Genomic DNA, 17,829 nt, shown 5'->3' with positions numbered 1-17,829 from the left:
GAGAGGGTCTTTCCTATTAGAGTTCTAACCCGAGGCAACAGAGGATTGTGAGGACAGGTTGGTTGAGCAAAACAGAGTAAAGGAAAATGAAAACCACAGGCATAGGTAGATGCTCTCCCAACTCAGAAAAAAGAAATCCTATACATTCAGGCTAGAATTTCTAAGACTATATGCATACACAAAATAAGAAAGACCTACCACTTAAATGACAAAGAAAGTTAAAATATACAGGATCAAAATTTGTGACTTTTATAAATATTAAAATAAAATATACATTAAAATACAATCAAATACATAATAAGGTGAGGATCCTAAAGAACATAAAAACAAAAATAAACGGTCCCACTTTCAAAGTGTTTATAATATAAAAATAAATAGTTAGTGTAAGAAAGGAACATATAGATATCTACATTCCACAAGAAATATGATTACTTCTCCTTTATCATCCAATACTGCATCCTTGCCAAATGCTAACACAAGTGGCTGGTAGTATCTTGCTAATGAGTTGAGAACATTGACCAAGAAGGTGGGAATTATGTTCACAAAATCCAATCACTTTTCAATATATTCATTACTTGTCAGAGTCTAAGGCCCACTTCAAATGAGTATTTTGTCACAAGAGAACGTTATTATTATTTATTAATATTATATAGAGAGTTACATCTGGCCACTGATAAAACTAGTATGAATAAATACAGGAGATTAGAACAATACAGCCTACCAACAAGACTCAAGTGACATATTTATAAAATTCCACTCAACAACAGTATATTCACTGCTTCTATGTGACCACAAAATGTTCAATATAAATTATATTCTTGACCATAAAATAAACCTTAACAAAATTAAAACCACAAATATCTGTCTATGATAAAATCAAATATTAAAGACAATCTGATACCAAAGATAGAGGAATGTCTCCAAACATTTTGGTTTTTCAAGACAGGGTTTGCCTTGACTGTCCTAGACTTGCTTTGTAGACCAGGCTGGCCTTGAACTCTCAGCGATCCACCTGCCTCTGCCTCCCAAGTGCTGGGATTAAAGGTGTGCGCCACCACCACTCAGCAATAATATATTTCTTAATAGTCCAAAAATTAGAGAAAGAATTGGAAAAAATTCTCAAAATAAATAGAACTTAATGAAAATGGAAATGACATATATAAGAAAACATAGTGTTGAAAAGGACAGGTGTAGTACTGCACAGTTCATCTGAAAAGATGTTTCTGAATACCAAGATCAAGAAGATAAGTGGTAAGCAAGAGGCTCCCACACTCTGCCCCAGGACGGTGCAGGCTGAAGAAGGAGGCAGCATGAGTTTGAGGCCTGATACAGAGAACTTGTCCCAAAAACAGGCAGTCAAAGGGAAGAACAGAATTAACCCAAAGCCAACAGGAGCACAAAGTAATGCAATGTATTTAAAGAAAATAGCAGAAAAACACTGAAACAAAAGTTAAATCTTAAAAACAGTCAAAATTAATAGGATGCTAGCAAGATTAAGAAAAAGGGAAAAGAGAAGATAAAAACCATCAATATCATAGGTCATTACAAGCAGGGTCGCCATTAAAGAGTAAGCAAAACACAGGAGCAAGTAGAGCTACCACTTGCTACAGGAGAACAAAAGGCATCCATTAAGTTCAGTTAATCATCAGGTCAACATAGGAGGAAATACCATGATTATTTTAGGAGATGGCAAAGAATTATTAAACTAAACTTAAAAATTCTTAAGAGTGTTGTGGCACACCTTCAACGTCAGCACTCTGGAAGCAGAGACGGGAGGGTCTTTGTGAATTCCAGGCACATATAGTGAGACTCTTGCCTCCAAACAACAACAACAAAACCAAACAAATCCCCAAACCTTCATTATTAAAAGTCCATAGAAAGTTAAGAAAAGAAGGTAGTTTGCTTAATTTGGCATGCTATCTACACACCAGAGTAGACATCATTCATAGAGGTTAACTTTAAAGACAGCAACCTATACACAACTCAGTTGCTTATAAAGCAGTATCTTTATCAATGCTTTATCTTTTAATTTTGTTTATATCATTTTCCTGTTACTGAAAAGGTACCCATGTCCCACTATCAAAAACCCACTCACAACTTATTTCTCTTTACAAACGTAGATAACCATTACATTAGTATGCAAACTTCTTTTCATAACTAATAGCAATATTTTAAAATTCTTGTATGATGGTAACAACCACAAAGTGATGCGCTTGTGTGCCTGTTTTAAACCTGCATCCCTACTACTGCAGATAACCTTCTCAGGCCATGGGCCATGCTCAAAAAAGTAACGAGCAGATTAGGATATAGCACATTCTTGACGTTTTGGGGATTTGATTCATACTTTGACTATATCACTATCAGTTGTCACATTGGTGCTTTATGGAAATGTGTAACACAAAATGGCAGAAGTTTGTTTGTTTGGGCTCATTTTGGAAATTCTCTTCAGAATTTATTTAACAAGATTTTAAAACTCTAATCATCAAGCCAAACAGAAAAGTTAAAAGCCAAACTTTCCAACATAATACAATTAAACAATGTCCTAATTTGAACGTGACAACCTGAAGAACAATAGGAAGGAAACAGTTACCAGTCTTTGGTTTTTAATTAAAGCACCATGTTTCTGTAAGAGCGGTCCTTGTGTGTACAATGAGAGTGCTTCTTTTCATAAACACAGCAGCCTTGAGTCCGAGCCGACTTGTTTTGGCCATTTTTGCTGGTGTTGGACATGTGATAGGATGAAGACACACAATACAACAAAGGTGAATGCTACAGATCCATTATACATACGGCTTTAAGGTTTGGCAACGTCTCATTCAGACACCTTTTACTGTCACCAAATTTATCATGGCCCCCACATGCAGTCCTATGGCTCCATGTGGGGTCATGAGACACAATTCAAGAATCTAGATTAACATCTCAGATTTTTAAAAACTTGTCCATATGTTTAACATAAATTCGAACTAAAACTACATATAAAATAAAAATCCACATACTCCATATACATTCAGATATGTGCTATAACCCACTCTTGGTTCTCTTTACCTTTATTGTCTGTCTGCTGGTCTGAAACCGTTGGTCGGCTATCTGCTGTTGATGGAGGAGCTTCTCGTTGGCTTCTTTATACTCCTTGGCGGATGACTCTGCTGCTTTCCTGGTATTCTGAAGCAAACTATTTTGTTGCTGCAAGGATATAATCCGCTCTCGTAATAAAATAGTGCTGCTACTGGATTTCTGGGCAGGCATATTTTTATACTTTTCTCTGTTAACTAAAGATAATATTGTTCATATTTTACAAAATCAGAACACGTTTATGAAGACACTGCTAGTTTCTTATCACACTCTTACCTCTGGCAGGAGCTGTGGTGTGTAAACTCTTCTTTTGAAAGGCTGTTTTCTTGGAATTCTTATAATGAGAAACATCCTAGGTTTGAAAGTTCCAGAAAAATTGGTTACTACTCAATGACACTGTCAAACAAATTCATATGTCATGTAAAGTGTACTTAAGTAGCTAAAAGTTGCATAGACCACAAGATTGTATAATTGACTACTTAATTAAATACCTCATATATAAATCTGAACTTATATTTGAATATGTACAATAAATTTAAAATTGAACTATCAGGTAGACGATATAGACACAAAATCAACTCAAATGCAGTAGATTTAAACTAAGGACAATTTAAAATAGTAGCAGAAAATTGAGCAGCAACAATAAAATATAGATTTTTAATGAAGCAGTCTCTGGGAGTCTGCGTGCTTTGCTTGAAAGTTTTTTTCCTATTTGAATGTAGTTATGGGAAGTTACTGACAAATTAAGCTGAAACAGTGATTATAACATATTCTTGCTTTCCTGCTGGGAGAGGTGGCTCATATCTGGGAGACCAAGGCAGGGAGATCACCTTAAGCTGCAGAGCAGCCTGGATAACATGCCATGCCCAGGCAGCCTGGCCATAGGGAGCTGAATGGGGTGTCATGTGTGGTATCAACCCTGTGCTCTCTTCAGTACTGTTCCAGGCACCAGTCAAAGACTTCCTGTGTTCCCTACACCTAGTAAACACTGCCTGGCCTGAAATTAGTATCTAAGAGTGAGACAACTAGGTTGTGGTTAGAGTTTGGTAGAAGCGGTAGCTACAATTTTTTGGAAACTATCAAACAATCTTCTGGAATGCTACACCATTTCACTTCATAATCACACCAGCAAAGCCTGAGCTCTGGTTGCACTGCCCCTCTGTCATCTGGAATTGTCATTATTTTCACTGAGCTGTCCTACTCAGATCTACCCCTCACTGTGTCCTAACCTGAGTTTTCTGAAAGGGCGGTGCTGGTGAACATCTTTTTGTGCAGGTATTTGCCACCCAGCTACTTTTTTTGGTGAGCTGTCTGTTCATGCCTTGTCCACTTCCTGACTACACTGCTATATGTTTTACGGTTGGAGTTGGAGGGTTCGTTCCATAACTCATCATGTGAAACCCTTGTTAGACCCTGGGCACTAGCCACACTTTCTATTCCAGTGTCTCATCTTCTAACCAGGAGCTTTTGCTTTGCAAAAGTCATTACCTTTAATGAGAACCTTACTTATAGATCTTGGTTTTGGTATCAGGTCTAAAAATTCTTCATCCACCAAACCCTAGGTTCTACAGATTTTCTCTTACATTTCCTTTTAAGAGTCTTATAAATTAAATGTCAAACTTTTATCTGTGACACACTAAGTTAACACACACACACACACACACACACACACATATATAAAATGAAGTTTGTTGTCAAAATGGCTAACCTTTCTCAATTGAATATTTTTGCATCTTCATCAAAGATCAGTTGCTAGAAATTAATCAGATTTACTTCTAGAGTCAGTATTTCATTATGTGGATAACAACACTTCCTGTCCACTTGGGGGGTTATACTATCATCCCTTTTTATAGCTGAACCAATTGTGGGGAATGAGAATTTATGGTACCCTCTGTGGGGCAAATAAAAACAGTTTTTTCAGTTTTGTAATTTGTATTTGTATCTTTCAGTGGCTTTTTAAATTTTCTTTATTAACATGTTTTGTTTTTTCCATGTTATAACCTGTCCATAGTTACTCACTGAAACACTTAACAGTGGCGATTAGTTTAAAATGAATATCATATATATCATATAATTCCATATCTACTGTGAGGCTTGCCTTTTGTTAGCTTTCTTTTCTTACACAAGCTTAACATGAGGGGTGATTTCCAATTGTACCCTGAATATTTTGGGTACTGTTTGTGAAGACTCTAGATATTATTTGCATTTTGTTTGAGCAGACGTCTCATATTACACTGTTGAGACAAGAGGCACAACATCAATTATCCAAGTTGAGGACGGAAGTCTAGTCTCTAGAGAGACTGTAGCTGAGGAGGGGCACATCATTACTGCTTTGCAGGGTGGAAGTTCAGGCTCTCCAATGGGCCTCTGTTAATACTACTGTAGCTGGAAGACAGAGGGGGCTTGTTAGTGCTCTCATCTGACCTACCATGACAACATGAAGAGGCTTGGGGGCTTGTTAGGTGTGAGGTAATGAAAGTCCCCTTCTCTGTGCTTGGCTCAAGAAATCGCCCCTCTAGAAAGGAAAGGGGCATTTCTCAGATGGCGACAGATGTTCAGCACTTCTCTATAGTCTCCAGTGAAATGAGGACGATTGAGTCATTACCATTTGCTCCCCCGTGGATCATCTCATACTTTACCCATATAGGAAAAGGAGAAGCAGTAAGAGCTATCTCCTTATAGGCAAATGACAAGAAAGTCTAGGCAGTCAGTAGGCTTTTATGATGGAGGTAGAGGTGGAAGTGAAGCTACACTTTCCATGGTCTTTGGCGGTTATAAGGGAGTTATTATGTAAAGTTTTCTGTCTCGCTAGGCTAATTCTTTCTTCATCCTTTGGCTGAAGAGAGAGCATGGTTTAATTGGGGATTTTAATCATCTTTATTATTTAAGTTCACAGGTTGCAGGTATCTATCTACAAGGCAGTACCTAGGGAACAGCTCAGAGAATTCAATACTGCGCTGAACCCAAGTCTAAGGTTCCCATCTAGTTTTTTCCTTTTTTTTTTTTTTTTTAAATTTCAGAGTAGTTTGTATTAGTTTAGATTTATCTTCCTATCTTCATAAGGGGGGAAATTGATAAATCAGACCATATTAGTATGTGTTATATTATTCAAAAGGCACCATCTAGGAAGGCAAAAGGTATAGGAAAAATGGCACATATGTGCATATATTAGCCTTTGACCTCATGAAAAAAATTCAGCAAAATCCCGTATCTTGCATATCCTATATATATATATATATATAAAATTAGACAATTTGCTTATAAAATGGACAGACAGGAAAAGGCAGTTTACTGAAAAATTACAAATGGTTAATAACCACAAAGAAAGCACTCATAACCAAAGAATTACCATATTGTAACACTCAGTGGTAAACCTCAAAACACACCGAAGTGGCTGAAATACCAAGTAATGAAATATCCATAACTTGCTGGGGGACGCAATGAAGTGGTCCCGTACTAAAGAAAATGAGAGGTACCGACTATAACCCAGAAACTTACCAGCCATGACACAGTAATTCATGTTTGATCTTTTACTACAGAAACGTCCACATTTATGCAACATACAGTGTACAAGAATACTCATTGTAACATTATTTCCAGGAAATCCATAAGGAAGTCTCTCCAATACAAACAGTGTAACTGACAATGCACGGCATATTCAGAAAATGAAATACTATTTACAAGACTGAAAATGAGCAAACTCTGATTGGTAGTGGAGAAAAGAAGTCAGGCACCAGAGGCTTCTATCTTACTTCATAAGGTTCCAGGGAGGAAACTTAAGTAGAACTTGAAGGAAAGTAAAATGATAAGGAAAAGAAAGTAACTGAATTAAAGTCAGGCTAGTGGGCAGGTCAGGGATGGCTGGAGGAATCTAACACTTTCCAAATACAGTGACTACAATATTTAATTTCTGATAAAATCATGTGTAGATTTAATCAAAAGCATCTATGTGTGCTCATCATGTCAATTAGAACTTGAGTTTCTTCTACTTCCAACCTCATTAGGCTGCACACGTATAATTACAACTAAACAAAACAGTGTATCAAGTAATATGCAGGAAAGTAACAACAACAACAAAAAAGACGTTTTAAATGTTTCTTTTAAAGCTAGGGTCTCTGCTATGTACACAAGGCTAGGCTGGCCTAGTACTCTTGATTTTCCTATGTCAGTCCCCAAACAGTAATTTCTGTAGATTAGCTACTTATCATTAGTCAAGTAGCAGGAGCATAGTAAGAATAAACAACTTTATCACAGTAAGAGCTAATAAAAGCTTATATTTCTTTCTTTATTATTTTTCATATTTTTAAAAACAATAACAAGCTTATTATTAGTTTTTATTATTCTCTTTTCTTTGTTGGAGATAAGAATATCAAGATTTATAAGCATAGTGTTTATTTTCATTTTACCTTTACAAATATAGCAAACCAGTATTTAAATATGATTCAAAAGTGAGAATTTTTCCTGTATACTTCCAAGAAGACATAATTCTCCGGGATTCAAAATTGATCAGTGGAATAATGCACTGATTTAAGAAGACAAAGTTAAGAACACAGGGCAGAGCTGCGGAAGGCTGTCCTACCTGCAGGGCCTCGCGGTCCTCATGTGAATATGTCTGCATTTCTCTTTGTTGAGCACAGCTGTCTTCTGCTTGGTCAGTTTCTTTCTGGACTCTACCATCTTCTACAGGGCTTATTTTCTGGGAAGTTTCCACAATAATTGTTCCCAAATTTTGAGAGCTTTGTGTTTCAGAATCACTGCTTTAAAAAAAAAAAAAGAGGGAAAAATGAGGATACAAACCCCAATAATAATCCTAGCACTCGGAGAGGCAGAGACAGGAGGATTACTGTGAGCTTGAGGATAGCTTGGTTTACAAAGTGAGTCTACACCAGCCTAGACAGAGAAACCCTGTCTCAAAAATCAACAAAATAAAACAAACAAATGAACAAGAAAATCACAAAGTCCAAGAAGACAGACTTGTATATGCACTTCTCTAAACTAGATGGCAAATGGTATTATACCATAGATCAGACACAGAGCTATTAAGTCTAATTTAAGCATTGGGTCTTAATACTAAAATTCATTTAAACTTACACAATTAAAGAATTCCATCAATCCCTACCAGCCCAGCTTCTGAGGGATTTCTGTGGAGCACACACTGCTCCACTGCCAGAGTTTCTGAGCCAGGGCACACAAGTTTAATTTTTTAACAGAAAATTTTTTTCCACCAGGTGTAAAACTTTTATCTCTTGGCCTTTCACACCATGGGCTATAACTTGATTCCTTGTGGTTGAAATGGTATAGCCACTATGAGCCAGGAACTTTTATAAACATAAGAGTTAAAGTGGTAAGCAATAAAACAGGGGAAAATAATCTGAATAAGTAAAATACATAGTGCACTAATAGTGATGTGTTCAAAAGAAAAACAAATTAAGCAATGAAGAAATTAGACTTTTTGAAAGCTTATTTACTAGCCATCACAGACATGCAAATTAAAACTACACTGAGATGCCACCTCACTCCAGGCAGAACGGTAGTGATCACAAAGACAAATAACAACAGAATCTGGCAAGAATGCCACAAAAGAAACTGTGGCATAGTGCCTATGGGAATGAAAACTGGTCCAACCCCAATTTTTAGTTGGATAATTTGGTTTGATGGTTTTTAATTTCTTGAGTTCTTTATATATTTTGGATATTAACCCTCTGTGAGATGTAGGGTTGGTGAAGATATTTTCCCAGTCTGTAGGCTGTCATTTTGTTCTGTTGACAGTGCCCTTTGCCTTAGAGAAGCTTTTTGAGTGCCAATTTAGTGGCAAAGTTGATAAACATGCTTTGTTAGGGTCAAATACACTGCTGTGTTTAAAGACGATATAAGATGTGGACTAGGCAACAGATCAGTGGTACAGTACTTAGCACGAGCAAGACCCTGTGTTCAGTCCTCAGTGTAGAGGAAAGAAAAGAAAGGCACAGGTCAGGCAGCAGAGGCCTGAACTTTACATCCTGCATTCCCTCAACTGCTCTCAACCTTTTTTAGAGACTAAGTCTCTCACCAGCTAAATAAGCTCTAGGAAGTCATCTGTCTCCACATCAAACCGCTCCCCAATTAAAGAGTTATATCTCTGTGTCAAAAACTATGCCCTTTTCATAGGTGCTAGGGATCTGGACTTGTGTGGAAAGTTATTCCCTGACTGAGCCATCTTCCGAGCCTTAATACTTCTTTTAAAAAAATCTATGAATGGCTCTCTTATAATGGCCTAATGACTTATATAGGCTTCATTTAAACAATTACTTCTTTCTCTGTTTTTTGAAAAAGTCAGAATAGCAACTTATCAAATTTATAAATTCTTTCATTATTCTGAAAGCCAGCATGTCTGAATCAGAATATTAGACTCAATACACTTAATTATTTTTTTAATGCTATTTTTATTTGTAGTCTTCCCTTCTCTTTGTCCAAAACTTAACAAGGATTCAACATGCAATGTCAAAAGTAGGGGAAAGAGGCGTGATCATTTTATTAGTTATCTATTTAGTGACAGAATACATTGAAAATATCTCTGAGGTATAGATGGGACAGTGTTTCATTTTCCTTATTTTTCTTCTATTTGCTCATTTTCAAAGAATTATTCAGTGTATACTGTAGTGGAAGTAAACATGTTTTTGTTTTGATCCCAAGTGTGAGATGTGAGACAAACTTGCATGAGGGCATGTAATGTTTGCTCTCTAGAAACACAGACTTGTGGGAGGGCATGTGATGTTTGCTTTCTAGAAACACAGACTTGTGGGAGGGCATGTGATGTTTGTCTGATATGGGGACATGGATTTTGCCAGCTGATAAACATCCTGGTACGGACTCTGAAAGGAGATATATATGCTAGGAAATGCATGCCAGGGTTGTACTAGTGGAAGTGGTGAGAGTTGTCCATGTTTTCAGAAGAAACCTACGATCATTTTCCAATTGACTGGATGTTGGAATGTAGACTGGACTCAGGGATGATTCCAAGTTCTGTTTAGAATAATAAATATTGTCATTGCTTACTTAGGAAGGGCTTCTTTGTGGGGAAGCTCAAGAGCATGGATAGGAAATCAGATACACAGTATGATGTTAAACTGACTGTAAGCACGATTAATCTTAAAGTAAGGAAGAACACTACGTATATTTAAATTTTAAAGTGGCTCCAATAATAATAGTAATTAAAGATGAAGAATTGTGTTAACAAATACTATGAAATCACAAAAGAATGTAGTTTTTGTGAAGGAGCTGTTCAAGGGTTTGACCTCTTCAAAACAAGACAAGAGGAATAGGGAGAAGAAAGCAGTAAATGGCACTGTAACTGAGAGTCACTGACGGTGCTGCAGTGGAGGATCAATCGCAGCACTGTTGGGGGTTATCACATACTAAGCATAGCACGGAAACACATAGAAACCATCTTTATTAAAGGGTGCTGACAGGTCAAATGAGGCAAGGATTCATTTGCACTTGGCAATGCGGTCATGATACTGGAAAAAATGTTCTTGAAAGATTATGGTGTATAAAAATTAGAAAAAAGGAATAAAAATTGTTTTGAGATTTTTTTCTGCCAAGGACAACAAAGTCAGCTAGACCCAGCAGTATTAACAGGTACATCCAATCTTGTGATTTCCAGACATGATTCTAATTCCACCTCAATTGGGGTAATTTATGCAGCTACATGGTGTCTCCCTCTGCTGACAGTTTTTCTCTTTCTTTCTTTCTTTCATTCATTTATTTATTCACTTTCACATCTCTATCATAGCCTTCCCTCCTATTTCTTTCTTTCTTCACTCTACATCTCTATTGTAGCCCTCTCCCTCCTCCCTCCTGACCCCACCCTACCTCCTTCTTCCCAGAATCCCCTCTTCTTTACTTCTCAGACAAGGGGAGCCACCTTCCACTAACCCATCCCAGCACATCAAGACTCAGCCCATCCTCTTCCCATGCAGCCAGGCAAGGCAGTGCCACCATGGGGGAGTGATTAAAAAAAAAAAGCAGGTAACAGAGTCCATGTCAGGCACAGCTCTCCTCTCCCTACTATGGGACCAACAAGAACACCAAGCTGCCCATCGGCAACATTGTGTAGGGGGTTTAAGTCAAACTCATGCACGGCCTTTGGTTGCTGCTTGAATCTCTACAAGCCACCGCTCCCATGGGTCCAGCTTAGTTGATGCTATTGGTCTTCTTTTGGACGTCCTGTCCCCAGTGGGTCCTTCTATCCTTTGCCCCACTCTTCTACAAGGCTACCTGCGCTCTGCCTAATGTTTGGCTGTGAGCCTCTCAGAGGTTCCCATCTATAAATATAGCAGAGAATCCTTAATAGTGTTGGCTCTTTCCATGGGGTGAGGGTCTCAAGTTGGGCCAGGTACTGGTTAGATATTCCCTCAATCTCTACTCTATCTTTATCCCTGCACATTTTGTAGGCAGGATGAATTTTGGGTCAAAGTTGTGTGTTGGTATTCCCCTCTGTCTACAAAAAGTCCGGTCTGTTAGAGGGTGGCCTCTTCAGTCTCCATGAGCCCCTGTTACTAGATGCCTCAGCTAAAGTCACCCTCATATCTGCCTAGGAGCCTAACGTGTCTTAGGTCTCCATCTTGTCTCAGAGATGCCTCTGCCCATGGTTTTACTTCTCTCTGCAAGCCCTCTGTCCTCCTGTCCCCTCTCCCCCACATCTGATCCACCTTCATTTCCCTCCCCACTCCCTCTCCTACCATGTTCCTTCTCTTCATCCACTTCTCATGTCTAATCTAGTTCCCCTTATGACTGAGATTAAAGCATCCTCCCTTGGGCATTCCTTGTTACTTAGCTTTTTTGGGTCTATGACTTGTAGTATAGTTATCCCCTACTATATGGCTAATATCCACTTATAAGTGATATATAGTCTTTCTGGAGCTGGGTTATCTCATTTGGGATATTTTCCAGTTCTATCCATTTGCCAGCAAATTTCATGATGTCCTTGTTTTTAATATCTGAGTGGTATTCCATTGTGTCAATGCATCATAGTTTCTTATCTATTCTTTGGTTGAGGGACATCTGGGTTATTCTCAGTTTCTGGCTATTACAAATAAAGCTGCTATGAACATATTTGAGCAAATGTACTTGTATAACAGAGAATCTTTTGTGTAAATGCCCAGGAGTAGTATAGCTGGGTCTTGATGTAGAACTATTCCCAATTTCCTGAGAAAATGCCAGATTGATTTCCAAAGTGGTTGTATAAGCTTGCACTCCCACCAGCAATGGAGGAGCATTCCTCTTTCTCCAGATCCTTGTCAGCATGTGCTTTCACCTGAGTTATTAATCATAGCCATTCTAGCATGTGTAAGATGGAATCTCAGAGTGGTTTCCCTGATAACTAATGACAATGAGCATTTCTCTAAGTTCTTATCGGCCATTTGATATTTCTCTTTTGAGAATTGTTTAGCTCTGTACACCATTTTTCATTGGATTATTGGTTTGTTGGTGTTTAATTTCTTGAGTTCTTTATATATTTTGGATATTAGCTCTTTGCTGCATGTAGGGTTGGTAAAGATTTTTCCCATTCTATATACTGCCATTTTGGCCTACTGACAGTGTCCTTTGCCTTACTGAAGATTTTCAGTTACATGAGGTCCCATTTATTAATTGTTGAGCTTCAAGCCTGAACTATTGGTGTTCTGTTCAGGAAGTTGCCTCCTGTGCCAATGAGTTCAAGGCTTATCCACACTTTCTCTTCTAATGGGTTTAGTGTTTCTGGTTTTGTGCTGAGGTCTTTAATCCACTTGGACTTTAGTGTTGGCCAGGATAATAAATATTGATCTATTTGCAATTTTCTAAATGTAGACATCCAGTTAGACCAACACCATTTGTTGAAGATGCTATCTTTATTCCATTGTATGGCTTTGCCTTCTTTTCAAAATTCAAGTGTCTATAGGTGTGTGTGATTACTTCTTGGTCTTCAATTCTATTCCATTGATGAACTAGTCCATTTATATACCAGTTATGTTGTTTTTTTTTTATTTTTATTACTGTTGCTCTATAGTACAGCTTGAGATCAGGGATGGAGACACCCCCCAGAAGTTCCTTTATTGTATAGGATTGTTTTTAGCTATTCTAGATAATTTGTTTTTCCATATAAAGCATATAATTGTTCTTTCATGGTCTGTAAAGAATTTTATTAGTACTTTAATGGGAATTGCATTGAATCTGTTTATTGCTTTTAGTAAGATAGCCATCTTTACAATGGTAATCTTACTGATCCATGAGTGTAGGACATCTTTCCATCTTCTGATATGTTCTTCAGTTTCTTTCTTTTGAGACTTGAAGTTCTTGTCATACAGGTCTTTGGCTTGCTTGCTTAGAGTTACACCAAGATACTTATGGCTATTGTCAAGGGTGTCATTTCCATAATTTCTTTCCCAGACCATTTGTTGTTTGTATACAAAAGTGCTACTGATTTTTTCAATTTATTTTTGTATCCAGCCAGTTTCTTCAAGGTGTTTATCAGCTGTAGGAGTTCTCTGGTAGATTTTTGGGGTCACTTATAAATACTACTATATCATTTGTGACGTGACGCTTTGACTTCTTCCTTTCCAATTTACATCTTCTTGATCTCTTTTAGTCATCTTATTGCTCTACCTAGAGACATCAAGCACTATAGTGAAGAGATACAGAGAGAGGGCACATTTGTCTTACCCTGATTTCAGTGGATCTGCTTTAAGTTTCTCTCCATGTAGGTTGATACTGACTATAGGACTGCTGTATATTGCCTTTATTGTATTTAGATATGTGCCTTGTATCCCTGATTGTTCCAAGACTTTTAATATGAAGGGGTATTGGATTTCATCAAATGCTTTTTCTGCATTGAATGAGATGATCATGTGGGCTTTTTTCCCAGTTTGTTTCTATGGTAGATTACATTGATGGATTTTCTTATATTGAATCACTCCTATATGCCTTGGATGAAGCCTACTTGAAAATGGTGGATGGTATTTTTGATGTGCTCTTGGATTTGGTTAGCAAGTTTTTTTGTTTTTGTTTTATTTTTTTAGTATTTTTGTGCCAATGTTCATAAGGGAAACTGGTTTGAAATTCTCTGTTGGGTCTTTGTGTGGTTTAGATATCAGGGTGACTGTGGCCTCATTGAATGAGTTGGCAATGTTCCTTCTGTTTCTATTTTGTGGAATAGTTTGAGAAATACTAGTATTGTCTCTTCTTTGAAAGTCTGGTAGAATTCTAAACTTAAACTTTCTGTCCTTGGGATTTTTTTTTTCTGGTTGGGAGGCTTTAAATTACTGCTTCTATTTCCTTAGGCATTATAGGAATATTTAACTTGCTTACTGATCTTGATTCAATTTTGGTAAGTGGAATCTATTAAGAAAATTGCCCATCTCATTTAGATTTTTCCAATTTTGTGGCATATAGGCATTTGAAGTAAGGCCTAATGATTCTTTGGATTTCCTTGTTGTCTGTTTTCTGTCCCCCTTCTCATTTCTGATTTTGTTAGATAGTTTCTCTCTGCCTTCTGGTTAGCTTGGCTAAGGGCTTGTCTAGCTTGCTGATTTTTCACAAAGAACCAGCTCTTGTTGACTCTTTGTGTTGTTCTTTTTGTTTCCAATTTATTGTATTCAGCCCTGAGTTCATTTCCTTCTACTCACCTTGGGTGTGCTTGCTTCTCCCCCCACCCCCGCCCCCCACCCAGAGCTTTCAGGTGTGCTGTTAAGTTGCTAGCATGGCATCTCTCCAATTTCTTTATGAAGGCACTTAGTGTAGTAGAATGCTCCTCTTAGAAATGCTTTCATGGTGTCCCATAAGTTTGGGTATGTTGTGCTTTCATTTTCATTGAATTTTAGAAAGTCTTTTATTTCTTTCTTTCCATCCGTGATTCAGTGGTCACTGAATAGGGAGGTGTCCAGTTCCTGTAAGTGTGTAGTCTTTCTATTATTTCTATTGTTGTTAAAGTTCAGATTTAATGCATGGTGATCTGATAAAAATACAAAGGGTTATTTCAATTTTCTTGTATTTTTGAGGCTTGCTTTGTGGTCAGTTTTCAAGAAGGCTCTATGTGGTGCTGAAAAGATATATTCTTTTGTATTTGGGTGAAAAGTTCTGCAGATACCAGTTAGGTCCATTTGATTCATGATATCTGTTAGTTTCATTATTTTTCTTCTTTAATTTCTGTCTAAATGACCAGTCCATTGGTGGGGGTAGGGTGTTGAAGTCTCCTACTATTAATGTGTGGGGATTTATGTGTAATTTAAGCGTTAGTAATGTTTCTTTTAAAAATGTGGGTGCCTTTATATTTGGGGCATAGGTCTTCAGGATTGAGATGTCCTCTTGGTGGATTTTTCCTTTGATGAGGATGAAGTGTCCATCCCCATCTCTTTTCATTAATTTTGGTTGAAAGTCTATTTTATTAGATACTAGAATGGCTACTCCAGCTTGCTTCTTGGGCTGTTTACTTGGAAAGCCTTTTTCTTGCCTGTTACTCTGAGGTAATGTCTATATCTGTTGCTGAGGTGTGTTTCTTGTATGCAGCAGAACGTTGGATCCTGTTTACATATGCATTCTGTTAGCCTTTGTCTTTTTAATGGAGAGTTGAGTCCATTGCTATTGGATATTAGTGACCAATTATTGTTAGTTCCCTTTTTGTGGTGTTGGTAGTGATAGTGTGTTTGTCTTCTTTTGCTTTTGCTGTTGTAAAGTTATCTATATCCTATGTTTTCTTGGGTGTAGTTGACCTCATTGGGTTGGAGTTTTCCTTCTAGTTACTTCTGAAGAGCTGGGTTTAAATTTGGTTTTTGTCATGGAATGTCTTGTTGTCTCCCTCTACGGTGATTGAAAGCATTGCTGGGTATAGTAGTCTGGGCTCGTATCTGTGGTCTCTTAGTGTCTGCAAGACATCTGGTCAGGCCCTTCTGGTTTCCTAGTCTGTTGAGAAGTCAGGTATAATTCTTATAGGTCTACCTTTTCCCCTTGCCACTTTTAATATTTTTCTTTGTTCTGTAGATTTATTGTTTTCATTATTATCTGCTGGGAGGGTGTTCCTTAAGCCTCTTGTATGTTTAAAAGCCCTTTTTTTTTAGGTTGTAGAAATACTCTATTATTTTGTTGAAAATAATTTTTTGGTCCTTCGAGTTGGGAATCTTCTTTTTTTTCTATTCTTATTAATCTTAGGTTTTGTCATTTCATCACATCCTTCATTTCTTGGGTGTTTGTGTCAGGATTTTTTTAATTTAATATTTTCTTTGACAAATGTACAATTTCTTCAATTATACCTTCTATGACTGGGATTCTCTCTTCAATCTCTTGTATTCTGTTGGTAATGTTGCATCTGCAGTTCACATTCTCTTCCATAAGTTTTCCATTTCCAGGACTTCCTTAATTTGTGTTTTCTTTCTTGATTCTAGTTCCATTCTAAGGTCTTGAACCATTTTACTCATTTCCTTCACCTGTTTGATTGTATTTTCCAGTATTTTTTACTATATATATTTGGATATATTTATCTCCAATATTATTTGGTTTTACAAGACAGGGTCTCTCTGCGTAGCCTTGGCTGTCCTGGACTCGCTTTGTAGACCAGGCTGGCCTCGAACTCACAGTGATCCACCTGCCTCTGCCTCCAAGTGCTGGGATTAAAGGCGTGCACCACCATGCCCAGCTCTGTATTTCTTTAAGTGATTTATTTTTTTCTCTTTAAAGGCCTCTATCATTTTAATAATCTAGATTAAGGTGTGTGTGTGTGTGTGTGTGTGTGTGTGTGTGTGTGTGTGTGTGTGTGTGTGTTTCAGCTGCATTAGAATATCCAGGGCTTGCTATAGTAGGATAGCTGGGTTCTGATGGTGTCAAACTACAATGGCTTTTTTGACCATGTTTCTATACTATCCTTTAGTCATGTGGTTGTCCCTAGCATTGGCTGGTTGTTTCTGGTACCCACTAAATTGGGTCATGGGCTGGAGGTTGGATCTCATCGAATAGCCCACAGCTCTCCTCTGCTGGCTATGTCTCAGTTGGACATACTTGCAGGGGTTTGGGGTGGGGCTGGGTTCTAACCTTTATTATCTGAGGTCTGGCAAGTCTCCTTAGGAAGGTTAGTAGAGTCGTGGTGGTCCGTAGCCTGGATCTGTGCTTCCCTGGAATTCGGGGGCATCCTTGGAAAGATGAGAATAGCCAGAAAGCCTGAGGCTGGAATGATGCATGCCTGGCAGCTGGGATCACTCTTTTCACTGGGAAACATCTGGGAGGGAGTCAGTAGCAAGGCACTCACTCACTCCATAGTCACTGAGCTCCTGCTACCCAGACTCATCTTGGAGCGATACCCTGTATGATTTTGTTGTCTGGCGGGTCTTCTCAAAGATTGGCATAAAACTGTGGACCGGAGCCTGGGACTCAGTTCCAGGAATCTAGGAGCCTTTCTCAAGGAAGTGAGAGGAGTCAGGTGGCTAGATGCTGGGACTATGTGTCCCTGGAGCTCCAGAGCTGTCCTCAGGTAAGCAGAAGGCACTGGGTGGCAGAAGGCTTATACCATGTGCATGTCCTTGGGCCCAGGGATCTGTTCTTAGAGAGGCCAAAGCCATGCATCCCTAGGACCCAGGTTCCCTCCTCTTATTGGTGAAACACAGATGCTGGTGTTTTGGAATCAGCAATGGTCAGTGACTTGCTCTACAGTCTCTGAGCTCCTGTTATTCAGACACCATGACTGCTGCGAGTCACCATCCTGTAGTGTCTTCTGGTAACTGTTAAAACTGATGACTGAGGAGCTAAGTGGATACA

General features: G+C 38.2%; 1 protein-coding gene across 7 annotated transcripts in view; it reads right to left on the bottom strand.

Moving 5' to 3' along the window:
- CNTLN (centlein) overlaps positions 1-17,829 on the bottom strand; it is a 251,852-nt gene that overhangs the window by 64,434 nt on the left and 169,589 nt on the right. For 3 of the 7 annotated variants that reach the window (XM_084779053.1, XM_084779056.1, XM_084779055.1), the window contains exons 16-18: positions 7,652-7,829; positions 3,349-3,424; positions 3,046-3,269 (exon numbers count right to left, since the gene is read on the bottom strand). In XM_084779053.1, the coding sequence (XP_084635179.1) occupies positions 3,046-3,269; positions 3,349-3,424; positions 7,652-7,829 (478 nt within the window). Of the gene's footprint in view, positions 1-666; positions 2,717-3,045; positions 3,270-3,348; positions 3,425-7,651; positions 7,830-17,829 lie in introns of those variants that run through there. The other 4 variants (XM_084779054.1, XM_084779057.1, XM_084779060.1 and 1 more) reach the window with 2 other exon arrangements.

This window comes from Acomys minous (genome assembly GCF_964271855.1).
Source record: "Acomys minous genome assembly, chromosome: 1".
Taxonomy (NCBI): Eukaryota; Metazoa; Chordata; class Mammalia; order Rodentia; family Muridae; genus Acomys; species Acomys minous.
The sequence above is the reverse complement of the archived record's forward strand: the minus strand, read 5'-3'. Positions and strand labels throughout refer to the sequence as shown.